This window comes from Paramisgurnus dabryanus, chromosome 1, assembly GCF_030506205.2.
Source record: "Paramisgurnus dabryanus chromosome 1, PD_genome_1.1, whole genome shotgun sequence".
In the NCBI taxonomy this organism is placed as follows: Eukaryota; Metazoa; Chordata; class Actinopteri; order Cypriniformes; family Cobitidae; genus Paramisgurnus; species Paramisgurnus dabryanus.
In genome coordinates, this window is record NC_133337.1 from 26,530,749 (window position 1) to 26,552,517 (window position 21,769).

Sequence of the window (21,769 nt, forward strand, 5' to 3'; positions counted from 1 at the left end):
GAAGAGCACATTAAAGCATTAATATAATGCATTCATTCATTTTTCTTCTGATCTGGGGACAGAGAAGGAGGGGTACAAATATTAAAGTTTTTTTAATAGTTATTTACACCACATACACATGTCGGCCTAATCGATGTGGTACTTCCAGACTTGAGACAGTGCTCCCGGGGGTTGAATGTTGGATTATGGGGGATGAGAAAACTAAACATGACTCTTGATTGACAGGTCAAACTGCTGCAGCAGGAATTTTGTGTTTCCATGGAGATTAGTTGCAGAGTTTGCTGTGTATTTACGGATCTCTGGTGAAATGGGTATAGATGTTAAAAAACATATCGTATTTTTTGGGGTGTACTTTTTCCAAACACTAGTAGGGCTGCATAACAACTAAATAAACGTTTTTGTTAACATCAACTAAAGGTTTGTGTACTGTGTATATTAATTATGTGTATATAAATATCCCACACATGCATGTATAATTTTATTAATATTAAGTATTCATATAATATAAATGATATATACATATAAAATGTGTATACACATGTAAATAATTCTTAAATATACACAGGCATGTTTGTGTATTTATATATACATAAGTATTATAAAAATAAACACACATATATGATTTTATTCTGCAAACGTTTAGTTGCGATTAGTTGTTTTGCAGCCCTATAGTAGTATACACATACTGTTTGTGTGGTATGCATGTTTACTATGAAGTATCCCGCAATGCAATGGCTTTAACTTGACCTTTCATTTTAAGCACAAGAAATGTAGCAAGCAAAATCCATTGCCATTAATATTATGACTTTATTCACTTGCTGTTTAATCTGAATGCTGAAAATTTCGACTTTTTTAAATGACCTTTTAACCTTTTTTGAGATGATAAAGGGCATCAGTTGTTGCTTAACTCTTTCCCCGCCAGTGTATTTGAAAAAAAAGTTGCCAACCAGTCCCAGCATTTTTGATCATTTTCACAAAAGTTTAATGCTTTCTAGAAAATGTTCTTCTTTAAATATATAAACATACAATATATATTAAATGAAAAAACAGATCCTCTGCTTTCAAACAACAACAAAGAAAAATATCCTTCCTTCATTTGTTCTCTTATTATCACCTCTCAAATATTCATGGAGGTTTCTTCAAAATACCAAATTTTGAGCAAAAAGCTTCTTATAGAAATTCAGAGCGATGATCAAAACATACTCTGATTTTGAACTGTTTAATGTGTGGGGTTGCTTCCAGGTTGTATAAGTTGGTAAGAGATACAGATTGCCGGAAAAACTCGTCATTTTCAGGGAAGAATTTTCTCTTAATTGATGAGTTACTCGTCAATGGCGGGGAAAGAGTTAATTAAACGTGCAGTTTTCTCTTCTCTGATTTGCTTGTTTGACAATGCGTCAATGCATAATTTTTCAACTTGCACGTAAGACGTGATTCAGGTAAGCATTGCACATTCTAGTTAATTGCATTACTCAGTTTGTGTCATTCGTGTCACCCGTTGCAAATTCACATTTATTCCCATTACACTGATTTTGTGCACATTTTGAAGTATTGCATAAGAAACAAGTGATGGAAATGCCAAATTTCAGTTAATCCCCCTAAAAACGCTTGCTTTAGGGGGTTTTTGACAAAAAAAAAGGGTCAAATCCGAAAAATGGGAGATAGAAATGCAATTGCTGAATAAATTCTGACATAGCGAACATTAAACACATGTGTGACTGATCATCTAACTTTATCAGCTGATGTTGTATTTACAATATATGGGGCTCGTGTTGTCGCATTTCTTCTTCTGTGTACAGCATTCAGTTTGGCATTTACAAGCTGCACTGCTAGTAAAAAACTTATAACTTGTATAAGATCTTGCCAAATCATAACTAAAGGCAGTCCTGTCTGTTTTTATAAGCGTGCCTTGTTTTATTTACTGTTGGTTATTCGCTTGAACAACTTGATGGAAATTTGAGTGGAAAATAATTCGAATTTGTTTGTTTTTCTAAAAAGATTCACTTCACATTTCGATGGAAACCCAGTAATTGACTATGTATGTAATCTACTCTCATAAAAATTTTAATTCACTTCTGGTGTGAATATGTGCATCGGTTACTTGCTCTAGATTACTTGATTTTCATGTCACATGTGAATGAAAATAATCCTCTCCTCCATCTTCTGATACAAACTGACGTGTCAATCTGGAAATGTCAGTAAGCTCTTCGCTGAGTGCCTTTCACATAGTGCAAATTTCTTGCTGAAGCTGAAATTTTTCGACACGTGTTTGTTGTACGCTCATCGCCCAACTCGCATCTTTGTATTCATTTTTTGTATTCGTGCAAATAATTAATTTCGCTTTTGGTGTGCAGACACCATTACAACAGACATTATATATTCCACACTGTGCAGTGTGCTGTTAGCTGTATACCATTCTGAAAATAGCCTGCGTTTTGTTCCTCTTCTGCTTTGACCTGCAGCTGTTATTTTGATTTTGTGCTGTGACTGAACAGGTGACGTGGACCAGCTGATAGAGGAGTGTCGCTCTTTGAAGAACGAGTGCCAGACGCTGAAAAATGGCAACAAGCACCTCTCTGAGAAACTGGAGATGTTGGAGCAACAGAGAGCCAGGTGATTGGCCAACACAGCCTGTCAATCAACCACAAACAAGTTACAATTGGATCAAACCTAATTTAATCATCTGTCTCTTCGGACAATCTTATCAATTCATCAAAACATAACCCAGTAAATCCATTAGTGTGCACTACAACATGTGTTTACAGGATAAATAAATTATTATTTTCTCATCCTGATAGCTCCACCGACTCGTACCTGAGTTTAACCACAGAGCCGAACGATGGAGAAAGTAACACAGAATTGGACAAGGAGGTGAAGACAGATTTTGTGAACACATTGGGGGTCGAACAGAAGTGGGTGGACGCTTATACCCAGAAGAACATTTCGTTTGAGGGTAAACCTGTCACCCCGACGAGCACGAGTGGAGGGTTTGCTGAAGTCTTCTCGCTTAGAGATCAACTAAAGCAGGCTGAGGAGAAGGCCTCACGGGTTCAGAGAGAGGTATAACACATATACAGATACACCGAGAGATCAGACAGGCCATCTGTTTTTATGTTGCCTATGAAAACTCAAAGTCGTTTTTGTGATTTAGTTTTGAAAATAATAAAAATGTGCGATTAAGTTGCGATTAATCATGAGTTAACTCATGACAATCAGGCGATTAATCTAGATTAAATATTTTAATCGATTGCAAGCCCCAATTAAAATCATTGTGAAATGTTAATTTCTTTGTATATATGTATTTCTTTAGTGTGATGGACTAAAAGGAGAGCTCCAGGAACTTCAGGGGCTCTACGAGAGCAGCCAGAGGGAGAGGGCGGAGCTAGAGGCGGAGCTACATCGCTGCAGGGCGGAGCTGGAGCGTCTGGCTGGAAGGAAGGCTCAGGTGAGGGCTTTAAAGGGGGTCAGATATCACCCACACACACTGATCCACAACAAGCTTTGTGGGATACAAAATGTGACCTCAAATAATCATTACACTGTATGCAAAATAAAAAATCATGACCTCATCAGCCTACTGTACTGTTTGTCAGCGTTTGAGGATGCTCTGTACATGACTAACATGGTGTTTGCTGACGCGGGCATCCTTCAAACAGCAATTTCGCATCACACTGTCTAACTTTACCACTCGGTCGAGTGTCTGTGTTTCATCTTGGGTTGTTTTGTCGCACACGTTGACTTTGGGCTGTGTGTGTGTGTTTTCTCGTCTTGTGTTTGTCAAACCTTTAGCTGCTAACTTGGGTAGCTTGTTTTCTTGATCCACTCCTGCAATGTAATTACGCTTCCTTAATCTGCTTTTGTGTTTGTACGATGTGCACTGACATAGAGGTCTATCTACTGTTACACCTGTGCTGGCATTAAAATGATCGGTTACATGCTAATGTGATCTTCCTGATTAATTCCCCCCTTCAGTAATTCAAATGTTAACCCCAGTATAGACTTTTCCAATGAAAGAGTCTGTCCAGTCTGAGTACCGTGTCAACCATCCGTCCTTCATAGCAGTAGTTTAAAGACCCCATGAAATCTAATTGTGAGTATTTTGTGGTTAGCATAAGTGTAAAACGATAAAATTGTCGAAAAATGGGTTCTTCAAGTCAAAATTAGTTTGGTGCGTCATGTGTGCGGTTCATCACGTCAAAATATGTATTCGGTGCGTCATGTGTGCGTCTCGTCATGTCAAAATATGTGTTCGGTGCGTCATGTATGCCTCGTCATGTCTAAATATGTGTTTGGTGCATTGTGTTTGTGTTCGTCATGTCAAAATATGTGTTTGGTGCGTCATGTATGCGGCTCTTCATGTCAAAATATATGTTTGGTGCGTTATGTTAGGCTTGACATGTCAAAATACGTGTTCGGTGCGTCATGTGTGCGGCTCGTCATGTCAAAATATATGTTTGGTGCGTTATGTTAGGCTCGACATGTCAAAATATCTGTTCGGTGCATTGTGTGTGGGACTCGTCAAGTCAAAATATGTGTTCGGTGCGTCATGTGTGCGGTTCATCATGTCAAAATATGTATTCGGTGCGTCATGTGTGCGTCTCGTCATGTCAAAATATGTGTTCGATGCGTCGTGCACGCCTCGTCATGTCTAAATATGTGTTCGGTGCAGTGTGTTTGTGTTCGTCATGTCAAAATACGTGTTCGGTGCGTCATGTGTGCAGCTCGTCATGTCAAAATATATGTTTGGTGCGTTATGTTAGGCTCAACATGTCAAAATATGTGTTTGGTGCGTCATGTGTGTGGCTCATCATTTCAAAATATCTGTTCGGTGCGTTGTGTGTGCGACTCGTCAAGTCAAAAAATGTGTTCGGTGCGTCATGTGTGCGGTTCATCATGTCAAAATATGTATTCGGTGCATTGTGTTTGTGTTCGTCATGTCAAAATATATGTTTGGTGCGTTATGTTAGGCTTGACATGTCAAAATACGTGTTCGGGGCATAATGTGTGCGGCTCGTCATGTCAAAATATATGTTTGGTGCGTTATGTTCGGCTCGACATGTCAAAATATGTGTTCGGTGCGTCATGTTTTCGGATGAAAAAACATTGATCAGGCTTTCATGGGGTCTTTATTTGTGTGGATAACCCCTCACTCACACTGTTCTGCCTACGGTTCACATGATCTTTATAAAGGAATGTTTCAAGTTAAGCTCTACATGATTATCACAATTATTCATGATTGATGTTACTGATTATTACTCCCATTAATCCCAACTCTGAGGTAGTTTAGTAATGATATATGCCTCTGTAAAAGACACAAGATTTCTTTGCGACATACGTAGTAAGTGGAACAATCATTCAATGATTTGTCTGTCACAGTTGATGGATAAACCCGTTACATTCCTTTAATAGATCAGACTGGCTGTGCGGTGTGGGCAAGGATCTTTAAATGACAAGATGGCGACCTTGGCTCTGTGTCCATAAGCCGCAGGGTGGAAACGGGCACAAGGTTTCCAATTTGTGTTTAATCATCTTTGCTGTGTATCTAATCTGGGTGTATTTTCCTGTTTCCCTGCTCTCTCGTGGTCTTCCATTGTTTTCTTTCTGTTGCTTTCTGACCACTGAACACATGCATACCATAAACAACCATACGATCACAACACACACTACACTATATCAAATTCCTAACAAATTTGATGATTCCTAATGAACTGCTGGCATATCTATCTATCTATCTATCTATCTATCTATCTATCTATCTATCTATCTATCTATCTATCTATCTATCTATCTATCTATCTATCTATCTATCTATCTATCTATCTATCTATCCTACATCTCTATCTATCCTACCTTTCTATCTATCCTACCTCTCTATCTATTCTACCTCTCTATCTTTCTATCTATCCTACCTCTCTATCTTTCTATCTATCCTACCTCTCTATCTATCCTACCTTTCTATCTATCCTACCTCTCTATCTATTCTACCTCTCTATCTTTCTATCTATCCTACCTCTCTATCTTTCTATCTATCCTACCTCTCTATCTTTCTATCTATCTTTTTATCTGGTTGTGTTTTGTTTTCCCTTCATCCTCACTTTTCATTCTTTCTCTCATTTTTTAATTATTTTTCATGTTTAATTTGTGTGTTATGCGACATGTGCACAAACCTCCCATGTGTATTCATATATTTATTTGATGTCTGTCATTCTTTTTCGTTTGTCTCTCTCACCTTTTCTTCCTCCTCTTTCTTTCTCCATCCCTGCACCCCCTTGTGTTTTTCCTCAGAGCTCCACTCCTTCGTCTGAGTCCCCTATTCTCTCCATACCCTTCATAGGAATGGTTGTAATAATGGGCCTGATATGGTGCTGCTGGATGGAGCTCTTGTCCTAAAGGGGGAAGGTATGGCTTTGCCTTTTCTTTCTCTCAGAGAACAGAGACTTTTTGCTTTTTTATCCTAGTCAATAATGTGACTATGTATAAGCCATAACTGTCGTACTTAAAACAAGGCAGTTTTCGCACCGCTCAGGGTGCTGTATTCTTTACAAGGGCCTTTTATGGACGTGCACATTGTTTCAAAATCATAGCTTTTCAGTCTGAAGGAACGCCTCCTTATAAAATGTTTCATACAATTCTTGTTACAATGTTTCAGGACAACATTTTTTTTTTTTTAATCCTGGAAAAGGTTTGTGGATGAACAGACAAGGGGTCTGTTTATTGAATATGGAGTCTTAATGATAAGCAAATTTCCATTAGCACAAATTTCTTCAAAACCTCACTTAATTTTCCTGTTCTTTATCTTTACTATCATTACTAAACAGAATATTTTACCATCCGACTGCATTCATTCCTGGATGACAGCAGGTTTAAAACCTTCATGAACTGAGCAAAAACATTAAAAACTTATTATTAAGCACTTATTAATCTCAGTTCATGATAATTTCAGCATTTATAAGATAATAATACATGTTTAAATGTAAATATTGTAACTAGGGATGCATTGATATATCGACCTAGAGTTGGTATCAGACATTGGCTGGTTGTTTAATAATAGCCATTGATCAACCAGATTATATCCTGATAATCACAAGCGGCAGAAAATTGATTAATTTGAAACTAGGAGTAAAAAGTAAAACTATTGATATTGGTAGATGTCGAAGTAATCGAAATCGGTATTGGCACAGAAATGTTTCGGTGCATCCCTAATTGTAACTGTTAACATTAACTCTTTCCCCGCCATTGACGAGTTATCTTGTCAATTAAGAGAAAACGCTTCACTGCCAATGACAAGTTTTTACGGCAATCCATATTTCCGCTATTATCCACTAGATGGCGCTCCTACCCAACTTATAAAAGAATGAAGCATCCATTGATTCAAAAACAGTAAAAACTCTTGTGTATGTATCTCTAAATGCAATTAATTCAAAATTTTGTATTTTTGAAGAAACCTACTCATATTAAAGAAGTTATAGAGAACAAATTATGGGATACAATCATTGATTTATTGTGTTTGAAAGCAGAGGGTCTTCATTTTGATATATTGTATGTTTATATATTTTAAGAAGAATATTTTCTGGAAGGTATTTAACTTTTGTGAAAATCATAAAAAAATGCCGGCGCTAGATGGGGAAAGAGTTAAATGACATTGGCAATAAATAATAGAATAAGGATAATAAATGGTCATTGTTAGTTCATATCAGTTAATGCATGTACTAATGTGAACAAATATTGTAATGTAAGTGTTGCCAACAGTGTTCAAGTTGAGGGGGGCCGGGGTGGTCCCGGACCTCCTATAGGCATTGAGGGACCCCATATAAAGCACAAAAATATAAATTAGGGTTTTTATTCAAATTAAAATACTACATTTAAAATGAATACTACAATTTTAAAATCTTGTGCTGCTCTGCCACAAAGCAATACTATGCATTTTTTTCTCAATTTCGCAATAGACTAATCCAAAAGATTTCTGTCTGAAATAAATGAAAACTCTCAAGTGCAGATTGTTAGATGTAGTATTGGCTTAGGGGGTTTAAAAAAAAATTCTTCTCAAACAATTATTTCACACTAATTTAAGAGTAAAATATGGTTACCCATATGGCCAAAGTATAGAAGTTTATAAAGTATATTTTTACAGCTGAATATATACTTTTAACCTTTTCAAACATTTTATGTTTACAGGTTTGTACCGAGCCCCTAAGGTGACATTGGAGTAAAATAAAGTTTCATGTGCTCACGCGAAACCTTCATGTGCAGAACTTATTTTAAAAGTTTAGTTTCGCGTGCTCATGTCAAACTATCGTGTGTGCACATGAATCTATCGCATGCGCATGTGAAAGCAAGTTTGATAGATTCACGTGTGCACGCGAAACTTAACGCGAAAGTTTCACATGCGCACGCTAAACTAAAATGTATTTAATTTTTGCTCCATGTCCCCTTAGGGGCTCCATAGGTTTGTAACATATCACAAGTTTTTCTACCAGTGCAATGTGAATATAAATGCTTTAAAATATATTTATTAAATATACATAAATGGCCTAAAATATATATTGCTGAAATTTTTTTTTTTAAACATATTTCTAAATATATTTTAGCAAATATTTGGTTTATTTTGAACCATTTTTAAAATTATATTTGAAAATATATTTTTTGCTGTATGGTTAGGGTTTGAGTTAAAGGGACATTCCACTTTTTTTAATATATACTTATTTTCCAGCTCCCCTAGAGTGAAACATTAGATTTTTACCGTTTTGGAATCCATTCAGCTGATCTCCGGGTCTGGCGCTAGCACTTTTAGCATAGCTTAGCTCAATCCATTGAATCTGATTAGACCATTAGCATTAGCAAATCAAAGACTTTGCAGCTATAACATGGCTGCAGGAGGCGCAATATTACGCAGCAGACGAAAATAGTCCCCTTAGTAACTTTCAATAGCAGGGGACTATTTTTTGGGCAGTGCGTAATATCACTACGCCTCCTGCAGCCATGTTACAGCAGCAAAGTCCTTGATTATTACGCCAGAATGAGAGTATAGTCCTATAGCCATATCTGCCTAGAAAATCACAAACTTTTAATTTTCTGCCTCATTAAACGATGTAACTACAGAAGAGTCAAGTTTTAAATAGGAAAAATATCAAAACTCTTTATTTATTTTTGAGCGCAATGCTAATGGTCTATCAGATTCAATGGATTGTGCTAAGCTATGGTAAAAGTGCTAGCGCCAGACCCGGAGATCAGCTGAATGGATTCCAAAAACGGTAAAAATCAAATGTTTAACTCTAGGAGCTGGATTAAAAAAATTATTTGTCACTTTAAGGGTTTTTTTGATACAGGGCCAACAAAAAAGTGAATCCAGAATCACATCTTACTTTGTTAAATCATGATGACCCGTTAATGACGGGTTGCTTGGTCGGGCAGGCGGACTAACCTAGAGGACCCCCATAATCTTTGACATAGTTTGAACACCAATGGTACTTAACGTTTCACACATTTAATTCAAACATGTACTTTAGAAATGTAAACATTTCATGTAATTGTAAATCTAGCACGGCCAAATTTCATAATTTGTAAACAAAACAAAATGACTGTGGTTGTGTTTGAGATGTTTAGTTTGGTATTATAAGGAACAGCGGAGAGTTCACTACCATTCATGAAGTCATCTCGCATGACATGAGGTCATATTCAGATGTCCCAAAAATCATCTCCGGCCAAAACACAACTCTGATTTCAACCACACCGCTCGCTTCTGCTGCCCAGCCGGGCCGACCGAAGCCAACGCGCACACACACAAACACTTCTCCACTGTCCCGGACAGGCATTCGGTTTCTGCTGCCAATCTCACCAGATGGAAAGCGAGAGAGAGAGACAGTAAGAGAGAATACAGGAGAGAGAGTGTGTGAAAGTGATTGAAGTGTTTACTGGATCATTGCTCTTGGATTTGTGTCTCTCCAGGTTTCTAGATGAGTATATTTAGCTCTCATGTCCAGTGCTATTACAACAGATTATTGAAAGTAAACAAGAAGAACTCAGATGATTCATTAAAACCATGTTAGACACTTCAAATGTGGACCAGATCTGCTCGTAGCTTCAATCGGTGTCTTCCAGCCAGGAAACATTTGTGATCCTACAGTACATCAGTTTTTGGTTGTGTAGTAGTGATCGCATAGATGGAAAGTGCGTTGAATTGCATGTTTATGCCAAATGCATAAACGTAAATGTTGATGGTTGACTTGACCTTTACCCTCTGTCGTTATTTTCTTCCTGTTAACCTCAGGAGGGAGACTGGAACCTGGTGATGGTTGTTGCCATGGCAGCAGCAGCAGTTCTACTCATTCCCAGTTTGACCAGAGCCTTGGCCTGAGTGCTGGACAGGAAGTGACCTCATCCTCAGTCGTCAGCTCAACCTATCAGCTCTTCCCATGGTACACAATTCAATCCACATTTAACCACCAATGGGATTTGAAACCATCATGCACCTGTGGCACATGGCTACTAAATTTCGTTGTGCATCGTAATGCTGGTTGTTTGCCGTTTCGACTGCTCGCTTTGCTTTTGTCAATCATATCTGTTTCGACTAGCCATGCTACAAACACTGATGTCATGGGTATTTAAATGGTTACCATGGAGATGAACTCCCAGGAGCTGCTGATTGGTCCCAACTTCATGTTTTCTTCTTTCTTTCCTTACTGGACAGCTGACCATTCACAGGTCCTCCAGAAACTCTTTGCCTTATTGTTGTTTTTGGAAAATAACGTTTGCACATTTTAACCTTTTTGTCTATGAACAAAAGATTACAGTTCTTCATCAACAGCGCTTCGGATTGCTTTACTTTCATTTAGGTAGCATGCAGTACTTATTTAATCTTCCTGGATCTTCCTCGGCATTCTTAATAGTTATGTATTTAAGTCACAATTACTGTCATTTGTGTTTAGGTTGAACTTCTTTCATTTCTTTACTAGCATGTTCTCCTTTGGTTTCAGACTAAATTGTAGAAGATTTCTATATGCGATCAAATGAGAATTATCATGTGATGTGTACTGTGTGTTGTTTTTAGGTAAAATACGCACTTGATTTCGTTGTTGAACAAAAGTTTTAGGAATTCAGGGGGCTAAGGTAAGTTAAAGGGATAGTTCGCAAAAAAAAAATATATATATATATATATATATATAATTTACTCTTAAACCTGTATGCATTTTTTGTTCTGTTGAACACAAATGAAAAGCGTTAATAACCAAACAGATCTGGGGCACCATTCAGTTCCATACTATTGTTTTTTTTTCTATAGAAAGTCAATGGTGCCCCAGATTTGCTTTGATACAAAATATCTTCCTTTGTATTCATCAAAACAATACAGGTTTGAAACGACTTAAGTCATTTTCATTTTTGGTGAACTATCCCTTTAAATGACCCAGCAGGTAAACACGCTCTTTTCACGTTGACTTGATATTGACTTGTTTTAAACCTACACAAATATTTTTGTATTTTAATTGTTTATTCCAAGACATGAAATGTATAGTTTGATTTTGTGCGTATAGATTGATACACAATGTTAAAAGAGTGGTAAATATTTTTATATGACGGTCGACTAATGCATACACTAAAATCACACTAAAGTAGCTCTGAAACCAACGTATCATAAAACTAGCACAGATGATACTCGAGGTTATTTGAAGTGACAACACATTTTATCTTGATGCAAATGAATTATCTTCAGATGTTCGTTAGCAAGACGTTACAGAAAGTGTAAAACAGTGGTTCTCAACTGGTAAGTCATGGGCCAAAAGTGGGTCGCAGCCTCGCAGGTTTGTTTTGATTGGGTCATAGGTGGGATGCTAATGCAAATAATCACATAATCATGTACAAAAAAATAGAGAAAATCTCTAAAAAAAAATGTTAGCCTGGTTTATCTCACGTCTGCTGTTGCTAAGCATCTAATTTTCAATTCAGTCTATCATGTTAAACATTTTGCATGTTGTTGGGTCTATATGCAGTTATGCTAAAACTAATGTTGATATAAAACCATCTGAGAACCACTGTTACAAAATCATTGTAGACAACTTTCCTGAGACGTGCATCTTTGCTTACAATGCAATTCAAATCTGTAGCAAACTTGATAATATGACAGCTATAAGTAGAAACCTACCTACATTCTTTCACCAAACAATGTTATGATGATATAAATTAATATGTATCCTAACTAAAGAGGTTTAAAGAGACATATGTAGCTTTTTATGTCAAAGGTCTGTGTAATTTACAGACTGTGATTGTGTTGATTCTGATATGAAAATGTATATTACCTTCATGGATTTCATTTCCACCAAGGGTTCTGGTAAATTAATCTTGAGGTACTAGAAACAAAATCTATTATGTTATTACTTAAAATATCTATTAATAGGAATGCACCGATGTATCGGCCTATAATCGGTATCGGCAAATAAAAGCAATTATAGCAGAAATCGGTCGGTGGTTTAAAAACATTCGATGATCAGGATTTCACAACATAATATGTTGAAACACGTAAACTATCGATAGATGTCATTCTAAGTAATGGAATATCGGTATCGGTGCCGATACATCACTATCTATTACTGTATAATCTTGATCTTTTTAAGGTATTCAACAACACAACGTAGACAATTTTTGACAAATCTCAGTAGAAATCCTCTCTTCTGTACGATTGACTACCGTAGCATCGTGGCAGTGAATTGGTGCATCTCTATGTAGTGTGGATTTAAAATGTAGAAAATACTCTCAATGTTTGGGTTTATCTGCCGTATCCAAAGTCTGTGCTGTTTTTACAATCCTTACAATAGATTCAGAACTCAATGGTAGCACAACTGAATGTTTAATGTATCAATGCTTATCAAATACTTTCTATGAGGCAGTGCATGTCGCACCGTGATTTCTTTGTCTTTAAAATAAAAATGTGGTTTTGCTTCTGCACTTCATTACAAGATTTCTTCCTGTTCTGATTGAAATGTTGCTTTATCACTTTGACGAAGTAACGTTTTACTGAAATTGTTTTAAGAAGCATACTGTATTTTATTTTAGGTCAAGATAAACAAGATCTTCCACCCCACACTTGTACATGATGTGATATTTACAGATTGCATTTTTGCATGTCCATCTGCATGCACACCGATAGAAACCAGTGTTAGGTTGGTTAGATTTTAGCTCCCGTGACAATTGTGGAAAAGACTTTGCATCCGATTCTGCTCCTCACCCGAATTGTTGTTAAAATTCTTGTTTGTTCATTTGCAGTTTTTGAAACCTGTTTTGTGTTTAAGATCTTTGTAGTCCAATGTTGTTTGTGTTTTGTTTGTTTTTATTATTGAAAATGGATGAAACCAATATACACTAACAGATAATACACACATTGTAAAAAAAAATGCAGCATGAAATTAAAACCTGGTTTTTCAAGTCAATTCAACCTACTATTTTAAGTTGACATAACATATTATACAAGTTAAAATAGTTGTTACTTCATTTGTTAAGTTAAAGTAACAAATTTTTTTTTACAGTGCACACTGTAAACAATTCCTTGTCACACTTAAATTTTCGAGTTTAATCAACTTAAATTAAATTTTCAACTTCCTGGTCTTGTGAGGAGATGCTATAAATTATCAAATAAAGTTGCATTACACTGTAAAAAATACTTTGCTGCCTTGATGCCACATGATTTACAAGTCATGTCAACAGAGATGAGTTGTCACAAATATAGTTGGGAAAAGTCAACTTAATTTTATAAGTTATAACAACTCTCGTGTAGTTATAACAACTCATCTCTAGTCAAGATAAATAATAGTAAGTTGAAATGACTTGTAAATCCGAGTTGATTCAACAAAAAAATTTAAGGCAGCAAAGTATTTTTACAGTGTACCTTAAGTTATTTTAACTTTATTTTTTTAAATTTATAGCAATGCCTCACAAAAATATAAAATTTTATTGTAATTTTAAGTTGATTAAACTTAAAAAATTAAGTGCAGCAAAGAATGCAGCATGAAGTTAAAACAACTTGGTTTTGCAGGTCAATTCAACCTACTATTTTATGTTGACATAACTTTTAAAAACAAGTAAAAATTATTGAACTTAATTTAACAAAAATGCTGCATTTTTTTACAGTGTACACTGTAAAAAAATCTTTGTTAAACTTACATTTTTAAGTTTAATCAATTTACAATTCATGTCAACATTCTTGTCTATTGAGGAAATGGTGTAAATTAAAATAAAGTTGCATTATTTTAAGTTATACATTTTTATAATTTATAGCAACTCCTCACAAAAAGTTTAAATTAATTGTAATTTAAGATTGATTAAACTTATAAAGATTTTTAAGTGCACAGAAGTTAAAATTTGGTCAATTTAAGTTACTATTGCTTTGGCCTGTGATAAAATGATTTAACTTTTAAAAACAAGTTGAAATCGTTTCATTTGTTAAGTTAAAGTAACATAAAATATATGTTGAGTTGTCAAAAATGTTGCATTTTTTTTTACATTATATTATCAGTTTATCATGAGCGTGGTAAAATATTTGGACGAGTGGATGATATTATCAGATTTACTAATGCTATGAGGTATCAGTGAAAAATCCTGAATGTTTTTTAATTCCTAATTTATATCCATACTATACTTTCACACCTGTCCAGTGTCAATCTTCTGTTTCCTAATTCATGTCATGTTTTGAGAATGACTTCTTTTAAAGGTCTGGGAGATTTGTAAAGAGTAAATGTATGGGAAGTGTTGGTGTGGCACTGCTGCTGTTTGTGCTTGTGTAATTGTAACCGTACTGTACAGTGTCTTTGACATGTTTATATGTTGTCCTGCCTTAACAGGCATTTATGTAACAGAAAAAAAGACAATTTTGAGTATTTTGGTAATTATGTATATTTTGTACAGTAAATGAACGGGCAAAATAAAGTAGTTTATCCACAGCATTCTGATTTCATACGTTATAAATTATTTCTCTTATTTGTGAACTCTATTGTAGATGTGAAAAAATCTGTTAATTTGTTTTATTTTAGAGTATAAGGTGAGCTAAAAATCTATCACTATTCGCAAACTTATGGACAGATTGACATCTGAATATTATATCAAGACATTACCTGAGCATCTTCTCTGTTCCTTCTGTTTGCTTTTCTGTCTGTTAACACCCAAGTGTGCAAAACTGCAGAAACATGCTGAGGTGCTTAGTAATAAGTGTGACATCATCGATGAGATCAGCACATTGAGGTACTGAGTCACACGTGTGACATCATTATGGGCACAGTGAATCAGTTCTATATGGATTTTTTGTGTCAGTGTTTGAGAAAAGTTAGTTTTTGGTGGACACTCATGATATGTGTGCATGTGAATGTGGGGCTGCGTGACACATAAAGCACGGTGCCTGTGGGGATTCCTTGTTTTCCAGTAAAAGTTTAGTCACGTACCACAAGGGCGAAATGATCAACGAAATGATTATAGCAGACCATATAGATAAACACACTTTTTATTAAAGATTCATAAGGTTGGTATAGTGAAATTAGTTAACTCATAGGTAAAGCATTGCATTAGCAGTGCAAAACATCATGGGTTTGACCCCAGGGAACATGCATACTGAAGTGAATAAGATTGAGAGAACCTCTGGTTAAGTGACATTAAGACATAAAAACTGTGACAACTTGCCCCTATATCACCAGTATAGTACATTTACACAACCCATGGCCTCTTTAATAAACCATCACATTTAACACTAGTATTACATGCCAAAGTAAAAAAGTACAAATTATTACGCTCTAACCCACATTCCTTCTCTATATGAAGTGTTTCAGAAACAGCCAAAAGAGTTTTTAAAACCCTGATGACTCTATGACAGTGGTCTCCAATATGGTGCCCGAGGCGGGCACGGAGTCTGTGAGTTGCCCACCAAAGCACATTCTATTAACAATCTCAATTTTAATATAGGCCTAATGATTTATTACAACATTTTAAACATAAAACATATCACCAAATAAAATTAAATAAAATCAACAAGTAAAAGAAAAAAGTTTTAAATAGACTATATCAAAAAAGTAGCCCTCCAGCCCTGTTATATCCATCGTGGTAGCCCTGGCTCACAAAAAGGTTGGAGACCCCTGCTGTATGACTTCATTGACCGGAACAGGGGTTTATCCATATTATGTTCATTATGGTCTAGTTATAAACAGCTATTTATTAAATATTACTTTGATGAGTCTGTTAGCACACTGTGTTAAATCGTCTCACTGACTTCATTTATATTGATGCTGTCATTTGCTTTTTCCAGCCCCAATTGTTTAAAGAGAGCACACTTTTACAACGAGCCCAACTTTAGCCCACCCATGTGCCCAATTTGGTGTTTCTAAAAATAAAAATGACTGTCGCGGCGCTCGAGGGTCCAATCACCTTCCCCGACGCGCGCTTCGCCCAATCGAGGGTCCGTCTCGCTATCTCGGTCAGATTAGAGAATCACCCGTCCTGAAGTTGTATATGGTCATGATGACAGCAGCATACCAGGAAATCCAGCAGCCTGACGTGTGAGCGCTCCTGCAGGGGTCTCAGATGTTTAAAGCGCTTCGTTTGGTTTAACTACTCAAGTATATGAAGACGCGCGCTCCTCTCCGCCTTGCGCCTCCGTTTTCCGTCTTTCTTTTCTTTAGTACAGTCTTCGAGAGCTCTATAAACTTATCTGAAGAGATATTTAGAAGTTTCTTTAATTTAATTTAGATTATTAAATATAGTGCCGCGTTTCGGAACGCGAGTAACGGGATCGTTTGCTCCGCAAATCTTCTTTTGTCTCAAGGACCGACCAGAGCTCATATCTCAACTCTTCCTTAGCTGTTTCATAGCCTTGTGTGTTTTTTCACAATCGCTTCCAACTTTCAAACTTCTTTCTTTCCACGCGAGAGCGAGCGAGCGCGCGCGCCTGGCACTGCCCCGCTCCCCCGTCGACGTTTCGCACGCTGATTCCAGTATAAAAGGGGCTTGAAAATCAGAAAAACATGATGAGCAATAATACATACTACGACCAGCAGCTGCCGCCGCAGTATTACCAGGGCACGGACAACGGCGAGGACGCGGACGAGGAGATGCCGGCCACGGAGAAGGACCTGGCCGAAGATGCGCCCTGGAAGAAGATCCAGCAGAACACCTTCACGAGATGGTGCAACGAGCACCTGAAATGCTTAAACAAGAAGATCAACGACCTGCAGAAGGACCTGAGCGACGGGCTCAAGCTCATCGGGCTCCTGGAGGTTCTCAGCCAGAAGAAAATGTACCGAAAATATCACTCCAGACCCAATTTCAGGCAGATGAAACTGGAGAATGTGTCCGTCGCGCTGGAGTTTCTAGAAAGGGAACACATCAGGCTTGTATCCATAGGTAAGTGTTGTTTGATTTACTGTGGCGCGACAGAAACCGATAGTGTGCAGGGGTAGGGGGCGTTTTTGACTTTTCAAAATCACTTAATTTTCTCTCATAAGTGTACATCTTGGATGACATATTGATAAAACGGTAAAGTGTTATTTTAGGTTATCTACACTTATTTGTACTTTCCTTGGTGTAAGACTATGACTGTCTGGTTTGTAGACATATATAAGGGTCATTCATCTGTCCATGAAGCATTTAACCGATGCAAGCTTTGTTTTTAGTCCATGTGCATTTAAATATCAAATTAGAATCAAACATTTATGTCATAGGTGGTCCCAACTAACAACAATTACATGCAAAACTTTCCCACATTTACATAAGATTGAGGTATTATTAGGGAAAGGGTTGTATTACGCTTTTTTATTTGAAGCGCATTTACAATGCGTACACATGTATGCACATAATAAGTCAATGGTCAAATACTACATGCAACCCTAATATCAAATTTGATCACATTTCTAGCTATTTGCAATAAATGCGTATAATTAAAAAATTCATATCATGTTATTTAAATATGTTTTTAAGTTGCATCATGTTCTTGTGTAATTTTTGAAAAATGTTAATGCAAATATTTATACAATTTTAATACTTATTACAATCTGACTGGCTGAAACAGATCAGCTAACACAACACTTGTTAGGGATCATTAGTCATAAGAGAGGAATTTTGTACTTTGCATGGAGAAATTGCGTGGTCCCAAACCCAGCACAAGATCAATGCCAGTATGGATTATCAGTATGGATCCACCTCATTTGGATAGAGCCTACAGGCATGAAATGACCGTCCCATATGAGTTATTTGTGTACTGCTTAGTGCAAACTTTTATAAAGGAAGTTGAAGTCATGTCAGATACATCGTATTTACGAGATGTACACGTATGAACCCAACCACAAAGTCGTAAATACCACTGGGAAACTCGAGATTTACTTTAAACTCTGATTTGGGCGCGTGTCCTTGAAAAACATGGCAGAACCAGACAACGCCTCATTTACAACAAAAATAAGTCTGTACAAAATGTGATAGCGGTGCAATATAACAATTAATAAGTAACATTACAGTTTACAGCAGCCTTATAAATGAACTTAAAATGCAAAATACACCTGATGCCCATTCTTAATTTTCTATAAGTAGAGTTAACAAACCTGAACTTACCAGCCCGTAATACGAACAACCCAGGAGGACTTTGTTGACATTGCATCATTTCCATCAAATGGTTGTAGATATGATTTGGGAAAACATCTTGCACACGGACCCCCAGTTCTGCGAAATGGTCTTAGTATCATTTATTTGTAGATGCATTCTGGTTTGATATTTTGTTGCGCAATGCAATGCAATTCAAATGTGTGACTTAGTTGTCCATCTTGTTCAAAATTATGATCTATATGTGATTGTTTATTATCTAAAGTGACTGTTATTGTATTGTCTGTGAAAGAACCCTTGGATCTGTTCCAGGGTCAGTGTTGGTGTTTTTACAGCAGGGAAAGCATTAGATTGTTCTGGTGGCTAATGGGTGGGAGTCAGGGCAGCGTTGCATTCTCTCAAAACAATTCGACCTGCAACACCAATGTTATAATGAGAGAGTCGGTAGTAGATATCTGTGAAATGCTCATTTCTGTGACTCGCCTTATAGCATTGCCAAAGTCAAGGGTTTGATTCCCAAGCAATACATTTTAAAGTGTAAGTACAGTGGATGCCAAGTGTATGTGCAGAATGTAATGAAGACGGACAATTGAATAATTGAGAGTGATTTTGATTGGGCAACAAGGACTTGTGGAGTGCTTGACTCCCTACATGTGGCCTCCATACCGCAGTACAGATGGAGTGGAACGAGACGGCCGTCTGACACATGACAGCAGTGCTTTCAGTCCGGCTGTCATTGGTTAAGAGACGGATCTTTCCAGAAGGTCACCTGATTCTCAGACCCCCCTCCCCTCCCTTACGCCAGAGTTTAGGGTGACAGGCAGGGAAAATGTGTGTGTGTGTGTGTCACGTGCCTGTACAGGAAACACAACGCACCTCTTTCAATTTATCTCTACACACCCATTCACTCAACATGAAGTGTGAATATTATATGTTGCTGATAGGTATTCATGTATACGTACACATGCAAAAGTTATCTACTGTGGTCTTGAATGTGTTTAATGTATGTTCTCACTTACATATAACCAACATATAACAAAAAGTCACTGATTATAATGCAATTAATTCAGTAATGAACAAGGTTTATTGTATGTGAGAAAAAGAAAGATATGTAAGAGTTTTGTGTAGAAGTGACGATGGCTTTTGGGATCTTTACCATTTCACTGAGTGATTGATAGATGGACAGCTGGGCTCTGTGATCCATCCAGTAACAGGTGCCTAAAATAGTCCTACAGACCCAGATTACAGGGACGGGTGGGGAATGTTGGGATAGGGTATTTGGATAGTAAGTCATTAGATGGATCATTGAGAAAATTTACTAAATGTGTCTCACGCCTTTTTTTTCCTATGCTCCTAAAAATAAAGTTAACAAAAATGGTCTTTGTCAAATATTTTAGTTTGTAAAGTTTTACAAATATGTTTTTTTTCTTACAAATTCACATCGGTTGTCCTCAGAAGGCCTTTACTGAAACCGTGTGGATTACTTCTGTGAAGGATGGATGGCTTTATAGCATAATAAAGCTTGGAAGAGCCAGGAGATTTTCTAATATAACTCAGATTGTGTTTGTCTGAAAGATGATGATCATATATTGTATGGCTTGAGAATGAGTAAATCATGAGGAACTTTCATTTTTGGCTGAACTATCTCTTTAATATTAACTAAGATTAATTCTGTAGATGCATTGTTCATTAATACATTAACTAACTAATGCATTAACTAATGTTAATTAAATACATCCTTATTCTAAAGTGTTACCGTTTAAATGTTTACTTGAAAATTTGTATCAATATGTAAAACTATATACTGTAGAAAAAAAGATAGTTGAAGAAAGTTGAAATGACTTGTAAATCCTAATTGATTAAACTTATTTTTACAGCGTAGTTTTGAAATAAAAAGTAACTTTCTGACATTGCAATTAATGCATAAATATATTTTGAAATATGATGATATTAGTTATGTCATGGTGCAACATGTTACTAATCTGTTTTTGCACTGTTTAATTTTATCTTAATTTTTTTATGAAATTCAGTTTGGTTTAAATTGACAGCTCGACATTTGCAATACGTAAACACAACGAGGGACAAAATGTAAAATAAAATATAATAAATTAGTAAATTATGTAAAAAATGACTTATGTGTATATGTACAGATTCAGGGCAGTAGGTCTCTCTCTGTCTCTCTTTACAATTTTTCAATTGTTTTCCCCTTGGTGACGTATATCCGAGTGAAACGGCTTCTGAAATGAAATAAAGGCAGGGCTGGACTTGAATTCCTCCATTGAGAATTGATTGGATCGTTTGAAGTTGAGTAATGTTGCTATTTGCTCATCGCAACGATATCCTCATGGACCGTCAGAGATCGTTTCGAGGAGGAGAGGAGATTTGCGGTTTTGATTTAAGATTATGAAGCTCACAGATAAGTCATTTGAAAAAAAAAATACATCATTTCAAAACTAATGACAGTTTTTCATTTTAATTTCTTTAAGTCGCTTTATTGGCCTGACAAAAACTGTACACTTGTATCGCCAAAGCATTTGCCGCTGGGCTGCGTACAAATAGTGCAAATAAAAGTAAAAACAAAGTTGTGCAAAATTAAAGTGAAATAGTAAATTATAGAAATAAAATAAAAGAATAAGGACAAAAGGCTAAATACAAGGTGAAATAAGAGAATATAGCAGTAAAATGCATTAAAGGATTACTCCACTTTCATAAAAAAGTTCAGATGATTGACTCACCCCCATGTCATCCAAGAGTTTTTGAGGAAAACATTACAGGATTTTTCTTTAGTAGACCTCAACAGTTTACAGTTTCAATGAGGCTTTAAAGGACTCTAAACAATCCCAACTGAACTGAGACATAAGGGTCTTATCTAGCTAAATCATCATCATTTTCTGCATGTAAAAATACTTCTCATCTTGCCTTAACTGTGTGATATGATATTACGTATTACGTAATCACGTCGAAAGGTCACGCGTTACACTGCAAAAAATTATTTTCAAGAAAAAAAGTCTTAGTATTTTTGTCTTGTTTCCAGTAAAAATATCCAAAAATTCTTAAATTAAGATGCTTTTTCTTGATAAACAAAGCAACCCAAGAAAATAAGTCTAGTTTTTAGACCAAAAATATCAAATTTAAGTGATTTTGTGCCAATGGGGTAAGCAAATTTTTCTTTAATTTAGTGTTTAAGAAAAAGGTTCAAGATTTTTTTGCTTAC

At 36.2% G+C, this 21,769-nt stretch overlaps 2 protein-coding genes and 1 long non-coding RNA gene across 13 annotated transcripts in view; 2 read left to right on the forward strand and 1 right to left on the reverse strand.

The window, feature by feature from the left end:
* ccdc136b (coiled-coil domain containing 136b) overlaps window positions 1-14,927 on the forward strand; it is a 40,176-nt gene extending 25,249 nt beyond the window's left edge. The window contains exons 6-10 of one of the 2 annotated variants that reach the window (XR_010544719.2): window positions 2,496-2,613; window positions 2,799-3,060; window positions 3,311-3,445; window positions 6,335-6,399; window positions 10,268-14,927. Coding sequence is in view for 1 of the 2 variants with exons in the window: in XM_065289958.2 (XP_065146030.1) it covers window positions 2,496-2,613; window positions 2,799-3,060; window positions 3,311-3,445; window positions 6,286-6,390 (620 nt within the window). In the remaining variant the exon portion in view is untranslated. Of the gene's footprint in view, window positions 1-2,495; window positions 2,614-2,798; window positions 3,061-3,310; window positions 3,446-6,285; window positions 6,400-10,267 lie in introns of both variants that reach the window. The other variant, XM_065289958.2, reaches the window with a different exon arrangement.
* On the reverse strand, window positions 4,372-6,279 carry LOC141282020 (uncharacterized). The gene is made up of 2 exons (XR_012336543.1): window positions 5,935-6,279; window positions 4,372-5,867 (listed from the first exon to the last, which is right to left on the reverse strand). It is a non-coding gene; the product is annotated as an uncharacterized lncRNA (long non-coding RNA).
* Window positions 14,928-15,524: 597 nt separating the features above from the next.
* Window positions 15,525-21,769, forward strand: part of flncb (filamin C, gamma b (actin binding protein 280)) — a 62,948-nt gene continuing 56,703 nt past the window's right edge. For 2 of the 10 annotated variants that reach the window (XM_065289946.2, XM_065289948.2), the window contains exon 1: window positions 15,747-17,367. In XM_065289946.2, the coding sequence (XP_065146018.1) occupies window positions 16,989-17,367 (379 nt within the window). In that variant the 5' untranslated portion in view covers window positions 15,747-16,988. Of the gene's footprint in view, window positions 17,368-21,769 lie in introns of all 10 variants that reach the window. The other 8 variants (XM_065289950.2, XM_065289956.2, XM_065289949.2 and 5 more) reach the window with 5 other exon arrangements.